Below are 8,738 nucleotides of genomic sequence, written 5' to 3'. Positions count from 1 at the left end.
ATAACTGAGTTCCCCATAATGACCTCTCCACAAGTCAGGTTTTTCAACTGCTTCAAGCTCATTTTCTTCCAGATTATAATGCATTGCATACTTTATTCCCAAAAAGACATGGTCACTTTTACCCAAGTGACCATGTCACTTGGGTAAAAGGAGGGAGGTACTGAAAGGAGGAAAAGGGAGGTACCAAAGGAGGGAGGTACTGAATGATAAATATATCTTTCTCTTTCCTGGTAAATATAATATCCAGCATGGAGGGAACATCCCCTTCCCTCATCCTCGTAGCTTGTTTAACATGTAGAAACATGAATGTTTACAGGGTGAGGTTTACGAAATTATATATATATATATATATATATATATATATATATATATATATATATATATATATATATATATATATATATATATATATATATATATATAATTGGTCTCTGGTCTATATATATATATATATATATATATATATATATATATATATATATAAAGTTTGTGTGTGTGTAATTTATATAAATAAATAATTAAATATTAATTTTGTTAATATCTTTTCAGGGAAAACTTGCAAGTACAATTCGTATACAAGAGGGGCAACAAGAGCCAGAGAATGTCTACTAAGAAAATATATGTCTTTATCCTCACACTCTTGATATATGGTCTTCTCTGGTCTCTTTATTTTCTCTCCTCACAAATGTCCCTTTTTTTTATTTCTTTTACGTTTCTCTCCTGTTTTTCTTGTCTTTTAATCTCTCCTTTCCTCCTCTCTTCTAACACCTCTCGTTTCCTGTCTCTTCTAGCTTCTCTCTTCCTTTACTTTTTATATTTTTGGTATTCATTTATGTCATTTTTATCTTGTATATTTTTCTTGTATCTTTTTCTTATCTTGTGTTTCTCTTCCCCTTCTCTTCAATGATTTCTCATTTCTCTCCTCTCTCTGTTGTTTCTGTTCTGTCTTCTCTCTCCTTGCCTTAATTTTGTTCTGTCTCCTCTTTTGTTTTGTGTGTGTCTTTCTGTCTCTGTCTGTCTGTCTCTCTCTTTCTCTCTCTCTGGCTCTCTTGCTCTCTCTCTCTCTCTCTGGCTCTCTCTCTCTCTGGCTCTCTCTCTCTCTCTGGCTCTCTCTCTCTCTCTCTCTCTCTCTCTCTCTCTCTCTCTCTCTCTCTCTCTCTCTCTCTCTCTCTCTCTCTCTCTCTCTCTCTCTCTCTCTCTCTCTCTCTCGCTCTCTCTCTGGCTCTCTCTCTCTCTGGCTCTCTCTCTCTCTGGCTCTGGCTCTCTCTGGCTCTGGCTCTCTCTCTCTCTCTCTGGCTCTCTCTCTCTCTCTGGCTCTGGCTCTCTCTGGCTCTCTCTCTCTCTCTCTGGCTCTCTCTCTCTCTCTCTCTGGCTCTCTCTCTCTCTGGCTCTCTCTCTCTCTGGCTCTGGCTCTCTCTCTCTCTCTCTGGCTCTCTCTTTCTCTCTGGCTCTGTCTCTCTCTCTCTCTCTCTGGCTCTCTGGCTCTCTCTGGCTCTCTCGCTCTCTCTGGCTCTCTCGCTCTCTCTGGCTCTCTCTCTCTTTGGTTCTGTCTCTCTCTCTCTCTCTCTGGCTCTCTCTCTCTCTCTCTCTCTCTCTCTCTCTCTCTCTCTCTCTCTCTCTCTCTCTCTCTCTCTCTCTCTCTCTCTCTGGCTCTCTCGCTCTCTCTGGCTCTCTCGCTCTCTCTGGCTCTCTCGCTCTCTCTGGCTCTCTCGCTCTCTCTGGCTCTCTCGCTCTCTCTGGCTCTTTCGCTCTCTCTGGCTCTCTCTCTCTCTGGCTCTCTCTCTCTCTCTCTCTCTCTCTCTCTCTGGCTCTCTCTCTCTCTCTGGCTCTCTCTCTCTCACTCTCTGGCTCTCTCTCTCTCTGGCTCTCTCTCTCTGGCTCTCTCTCTCTCTCTCTGGCTCTCTCTCTCTCTGGCTCTCGCTCTCTCTCTCTGGCTCTCATATTTCATTTGATTTAAAAATGTCTGAGATTTTTTACTTAATCTAAGTTATATTGCATGGTGCTAATATGAATATTATACATGACTGTTTTTTCTTTTCTTTCTCTTTCTCCCTTTCTTTCTTTCTCTTTCTTTCCTTCTCTCTCTTTTTCTTTCTCTTTCTACATGAATATTATACTTGACTGTGTTTACATTCACTTGTAGATTTTTATTTTTAGTTAATTAGTCCTAAACTTTTGATTAATAGATTTTTATTATTAGTCATAGAAAAACTATAGTGTTATATGTATACTCGGAAAATTTTACTTGTTTTAGTTTTAAGTAACAATAACTGCTTATAACGTCAGACTGATCTCAGCATGACATGAATCACAGGCTGCTTGATCACAAAATCTATTGTGTTCACATATTGCATATATAGATTTTTATAGATTTTTAAATTTTTACTTTTATATTCTGTTATAGATATACAGTAGTCTATATATTTCGAGCTATTACATATATTTTGTTGTATTACTCATTCTTAATTAAATAAATATAATATTTTAATTCTCTTTTTGTACCCTATTTATTTGTAATTTACACATACATATATAGGATGTCCATTTCTATCTCAGATATGTCTTCTTTCTTTCTCTCCCTTTCTATTTCAGATATGAATTACAAAATTATTATACCCTAATTTACCCTAAACGTTTTAATGTAGGTAATTAAAAGATCATAAAAAAGTTTTTAGAAATGTTAATTATTTACGTTCTAAGGTTGTATATAAAAGTTCTCAAAAAACCTTTTCTAAACGTAATTATAAACGTGCTGAAAACAATGAAATGTCGTTTTTAGGATGTTTTAAAAACATGAAAATGTTTGCTGGGATGTTAGGGTGTATTATGCTCGTCAGCCCCGTACGTGTTACCGTTTTGGCCTCTTGGGCCATCAGGTTGCTGGGTGCTCTGAACCTGCCATCGCGCCCGTCAACCACTTCCGTGAGGAGGATTTTCCACCGCTCCCTGTGGAGGAGGATTCGGTGGCTGTGGATGTGGACGACTCTTTGGCTGCTGCCATGCCCGGTGTGTCGCCTGATGCGCCTCCTGTTGATGTCGACCCTCCTCCGGAGACTGTGTAGCCTGTTGCGGTTGCCTCTCCTCAGGAGGTTGTGCCGCCGTCGGGTGTTTGTCCTGCCCCAGTTGCTGTCCTGGATACTCCCGTGGTTCATCCGGCTCCCGTCTGCACGGCTCCCCCGTCTTACTGTTCTTCACATGTGGTGCCTGTCACTGCATGCACCCTCGCCGTGTGCCAAGCTGTGCTGGGGTGGCTGTGGGGCCTCCTACTGAGCTCGACCTGGTTCCTTGTGTGGTTGAGGATGCTGCCGTCCTGCGGAGAGCGTCGGTTCGCCCGGCTTGTGTTGATCGGGTCTCTGGGTCGACATCCGGCTCTGTTGATGTGCGGCCGGCGCCCAAGCGTTCCCGGCGATCTTCTGATTGGGATGATGCGGGAGAATTCGACGATGGTGGGTCTTCCAGTGACGGTGGTGAGATTCCAGTTGCGTCGCATTCGTCGGTGGTGGCGGAGGTCCATGTGCCTGCGGCTGCCTGTGTCGATGTTTCTTCTAGTGAGGTGCCTGTGGAGCTTGCTTCCGGTGCGTCGTCTGCGTCGGATGGTTCCGGTTCTGCGTGGGGGGGGGGGGTGGTTCCTCCTGCTGGAGAGCGTGGAGACCTGGTGGTGGTGTTACAGAAGACTGCTCGCTCTGGGGGTTCTGTGCCCCCAGTTTCGTCCCCTGGTTCATCGGCGGCAGTTTTGCCGCTTCTCCCGTTTCCGACCGTCTCTCCTGCATCTCCTGCGGTGTCGGGTGTGGGGTTGCTGTCTCGGCAGCCTTCATCTTCTTCTCCAGTGCGTCCGGCTGTGAGGAGATGGTTCACCAGCTTACTTACAATAGTGCTCTTATGCCTGTGGGAGCCAGTACACTTGTTAAGTGCACTTGTTAAGTGGGCGGACTTAAGTTTGGTAACCAGCAACCGAAACATCTAGTGTTTGGGCTCATGTGAGAGCCCCAGTCATCAGCAGTCCATAAATGTTACCCTGGCCGGGGTAGCATGTCTGTGGACAGTACTAGAGCTGATAGCATCATCTCCTTGTATGGCATGAGGGAGACAACTTTGCGCGGGAACAGCTAGGCCCAGGCGTGGGTGAGCTGTGGGCCTCCCGCGCTCGCTGGCTACTTGAGTCGTTGTCATGGAAACAGCCGCCATCTTAGTAAACATCTTGAGCCGCCATGTTGGTCGGCCATCTTGGAGCTGCCCTACGGGCTATGCTACACCGTCGCTGATTGGATGAGAGGGGTAGGTCGCTGTATGCCTTCCTCTCATTGGTTATTTCGAGAAGGACGCGGGAGTCGTCGGTGTGAGCATCATTCTGAACCCAGCTGCCACCTTGTCAAGACTCTCTCTGTACTCAATTCGGCCAAATTGAAGTATAGGGCGTCGTGGTGGCTGGACTACTCAACTGCTGATGCTTCCTGCTTCACCAACGACAGCGGTCGTCACAGAATCCGGCCGAAGTCGTCGCTTGGAGGGGTTTAAGACACTGTGTACAGGGGGTAGAGGTACAGTGATCTGGGATCGTGGGGAATGTGCATACGAGCAGTAACAGGCTCGTAGATCCCATAACAGTGTTGATTAGACTTGCTAGTGCTCTGTAGCAGTCGATGGGAACGGGGAAATTCGTGTCAGTGTTAAGGCAAATTTCCCATGTTGGTGTGAGACACTATCGTTGTGCGCGTCACCTGAGTACGAACGGGGTTCGAGTGTGCGACAATTTTTCGAATAAATACCACGTAAGGTATTACCGCCACCTACGCCACCCTGTGCGAGCCAGCCACCTATATCGGGGTGCCTGATGTATGAGAATGGTGTGTAGCCGGCAGTGTGAATGAGTAAGTACCTATGTGTGTATTTCTGGTGATTAGTAGTCTCTAAAGATTGAATTCGAGGTCAAGTGTTCCATCACATTGTCACGTAGCACCTGTGAGGTGAAGTGAATTGTGGGCGAGGAGATATTCACCTTTGTGTCATCTTGTCAGTCCAGAGGGACTTAAGTCCCTCTGGACTGACGGTGTACACAGACGTACAGTGTGTGTGTGTGTGTGGGTACACATGGGAACAGAGTATACATAGATTAGCCAAGGACTGAGAGGATGTCCATGTAATAATTATATTATATCATTGTGGTAATCATTTTTGATCGTCCGTGGGACGGAGTGATATCATTTCCATGTGTGGTCTTGCAGGTGTGGAATTCCAACACTGAGCGCTCAGGTATGTGTAACGCCAGTGATTCCTGGCAATGATTATTGTGGAGTGTACCACAGTGTGGTCTTAATTTTTTGTATTGTTCCCAGGGCCGTGACAAGTGTGATTTATATTTATATATATATATATATATATATGTATTAACGTAATTTTGGTAGAATTTGGTGAGTGACAAGGCTGTCTGGAGAGACCGCCACCGCTCTGTCGAGTAAGGTAACTCTCGAGAGTGTTTATCGACATGCGTGATCGATAAATCACTCACCCATGTGATTTAAGGAGTGCGAGATCTCTTTAGTGTTCCCAATAATGTTTGATAGCTGTAGGCTACATGTGTCAGCAGTAATTATATATATATATATATATATATATATATATATATATATATATATATATATATATATATATATATATATATATATATATATATATATATATATATATATATATATATATATATATATATATACATATATATAATCATAGTGTCACGGTGCCCAGTGTTATTGTGTTATTTACTGTGTGGTGATTGAAATATTTTGACCTATGTTCTAGGGGTTATTTGCAACAGTAAGTAAGTAAGTGTGTGCAGTATTCTAATATTTGGAAATTAGAGTACTTGCCGTGTGTGTTATTGCAAAGGGGTTGTTATTTGATGGTGATTGTTGCTAGTGTTGAGCATCACCGTATGTGATTGCAGTTCAGTAAGTTCTAGGGGGTTCATGTCCTGTAGGTTATATTACTAGGTTCTGCAGTTTTGTCATTGCAACCGGATTGTAATGTAAATCACTGTGATTTGTTAGTGTGATTTGTCATTGTCGTGGGGGAACTCGGCTGTAGACGAGTACTTGGGTACACATATATTCTCCTGGTTATCTGGTAGGACATCGAAGTCCAGTATTCAGTGAGGTGATTGCGAGGCGATTAATATAACGTAACCATGAGTAACGTAGAATACGTTTGGGTTAATTTACTTTCCTGCAAGCAGCTACGGTAGTCTCGAGGAGCCTAGCCATCAGCCAGATAAGAATTAGAGTATTGTCTGTTGTAATTAACGGTCAGTGGGCCGGGTAATTGACGTGTTTCAGGAAGTCAAAGTAATTAACCTCGATCCTTGTTTGATCGACTCACACAAAGGCTACATTGTTCCATTAACGTAACGTTGTTATCTGCCCGGAAGTACCGGCACTTGATTGACTTGTGGGAGGAGTAACGTCATTTTAGAATAACGTAAACGTGGGGCTAATTACTGTTATTAGCCAACTGAATTGGTCTGAGTATGGAAGGCTTAGACGGAATTCATACCTTAATGTAAACTGCTGAGCCAGTGTGAAAGGTTGCGTATTTTAATTGTTTAATTATTGATCTTGAGGATAGTAATTAATTACTCTAAAGGTAATCACGAGTGATTACCGTTCTCTTAGCACTTTGGACATTGTAAATCAGAGTTTATCATCGCTGAGTGATTAGTAACCGATTAACGTAAATTAACGTAACTAGTAAAGAGATTAATCAGCTGTCTGGTAGTACAGGGATTAATGGGATTTTCTCACTGAATGCTCGATGGGTAGAGTGTTGTGTAATTTCCGCGTTACTAGTGACAGTTGTAAGAATTATTAAATTAAATTAACGTAAATGCTATTGTGTTATTAACGTAAATCAATTGTTATTGATTGTTGATATTCCGTGGGACGGAGTGTTAACGTAAGGATTAATTGGAGAAAGGGTGCTGGAGTTGCCAGTGAACCCATTAGTTATTGTTGTCATTGAAAGACTACTGATTTGATTGCATTGCAACCGCCATTGCAGGTGTAGACTGCACTGAGGCGTAGAACAGTTAGGAGGTTACTGGAGACGTATTTCAGAATCTACTGTGTCATTTGTTGTAATTGTGATTATAGATCTGTTAGTTCTTGTTTCTTGTTGATTCCTCTGTGTTCACGCTTATGTTCGAGTTAGTTCATTATGCAGTCCGAGGGGCTGGTTTCTAGCTGTCATTGATAGTGTCACGGGAAGGATTTCGAGTAACGTCATTGACATTTCTTTTTGTTTTGTTGTAGTAGTTAGTACTTTATTGAATAAACTAAGTTGTTATGGTTAACACTGTCTTTTCGTTACACCCCACACATTATTATTGTTATGCAAATGTTCTTCACACTCGACTAATAAAATTGAGACTAATTCTGAGCTTTGGATCAAATATACGGCACCACACAACAATAAATTATTCTTGGGAGAGCCCGTGACTTACTCGCTAGATTCGCTTCGGCGATTGGCGAAGGTCGGCGGCCTAGTGGAGGGGATTTCAATTTTCATTGGGGTCTCGGCGTTTGCTCGCGCCTAGTCAATTGTTCATACATAGTCCCAAAGTGAGGAATGAGCTGTTTACTACACTGGTGTGTTAGCTAAGCAAGTCCTTCCTCAGGCGACCTAGTTGAATATCACGACAGGAATAAAGGTTAAAGAATAAAGAAAATTCTTAGACATTTTCCGAGCTAAAATTCCTTATACCAATTTCAATTTATTCCACAAATTCTCATAAAAACTCTCACACCGGCGGCGGGGCCGTCTCGGAGGCCTGCGTCTGCTTCTTCCATGTCTTCTGCCTCCTTTCGCTCTGCCTTACCTCATTATGCGACTACTGCCACCCAGCTCAGGGTGCTGCCACTTCCGCCTGATCAGATGATTCCTGAGTTTATGCACGCCCCCCTGAAGCAGGGGGATCGTTGTCCTACCGACAGGGAGTACTTAGTGTGGGAGGCCTATAAGTGGAAATATCCTATGCATGAGTTTCCTGAGAAACATTTGCCTCCCATTGACGTATTTCCTCCTTTTAAGTGATTTTTTTTTTGTATGTGTGTGTGCTATGTATTGTGGTGTTGTGTCTGTTTATGTGCGTGTGTGGGAGTATTTTCTTTAATTTGTTGTTGTTATGTATTTGTACCTCTCCGTGTGGGTTTCGGGGCCAATGGACTTGTTTTGTGTTGTTTCAAGGGTTGGGTTGTTGGGTGTGGGTTTGGGTACTTTGTAATTGTACTGCTGTACTGTTGTGCTTATTGTTTTTGTTGTCAGCCCCTCAGACCGATCTCTTGTGTATTTGGTAATTTACAACTTTGTGCCTTTGTGATTAGTGCTCTAGTGATCTGTTTGCCTTACGCATGCTTGCCTGTACTCTTAAAACTGACGACAAGTCTTGCACTGTTCTTTTTCTACTATCTACCATTATGCTTGGTTTTTGTTGTCGGGAGCCGGTCGGCCGAGCGGACAGCACGTTGGACTTGTGATCCTGTGGTCCCAGGTTCGATCCCAGGCGCCGGCGAGAAACATTGGGCAGAGTTTCTTTCACCCTATGCTCATGTTACCTAGCAGTAAAATAGGTACCTGGGTGTTAGTCAGCTGTCACGGGCTGCTTCCTGGGGGTGGAGGCCTGGTCGAGGACCGGGCAGCGGGGACACTAAAAAGCCCCGAAATCATCTTAAGATAACTTAAGATAAGAG

General features: G+C 43.3%; 1 protein-coding gene across 1 annotated transcript; it reads right to left on the bottom strand.

The window, feature by feature from the left end:
• Positions 1 to 3,207: 3,207 nt before the first annotated feature.
• LOC138373261 (uncharacterized) lies at positions 3,208 to 7,872 on the bottom strand. Its single transcript, XM_069339302.1, has 2 exons — positions 7,868 to 7,872; positions 3,208 to 3,883 (listed from the first exon to the last, which is right to left on the bottom strand). Exons 1-2 carry the CDS (start codon positions 7,870 to 7,872, stop codon positions 3,208 to 3,210), a joined length of 681 nt encoding a protein of 226 aa, XP_069195403.1.
• Positions 7,873 to 8,738: the final 866 nt, after the last annotated feature.

The sequence above is a fragment of the Procambarus clarkii genome, chromosome 41 (genome assembly GCF_040958095.1).
Source record: "Procambarus clarkii isolate CNS0578487 chromosome 41, FALCON_Pclarkii_2.0, whole genome shotgun sequence".
NCBI lineage: Eukaryota > Metazoa > Arthropoda > Malacostraca > Decapoda > Cambaridae > Procambarus > Procambarus clarkii.
Note: the sequence above shows the minus strand (reverse complement) of the source record. Positions and strands in the feature narration are given on the sequence as shown.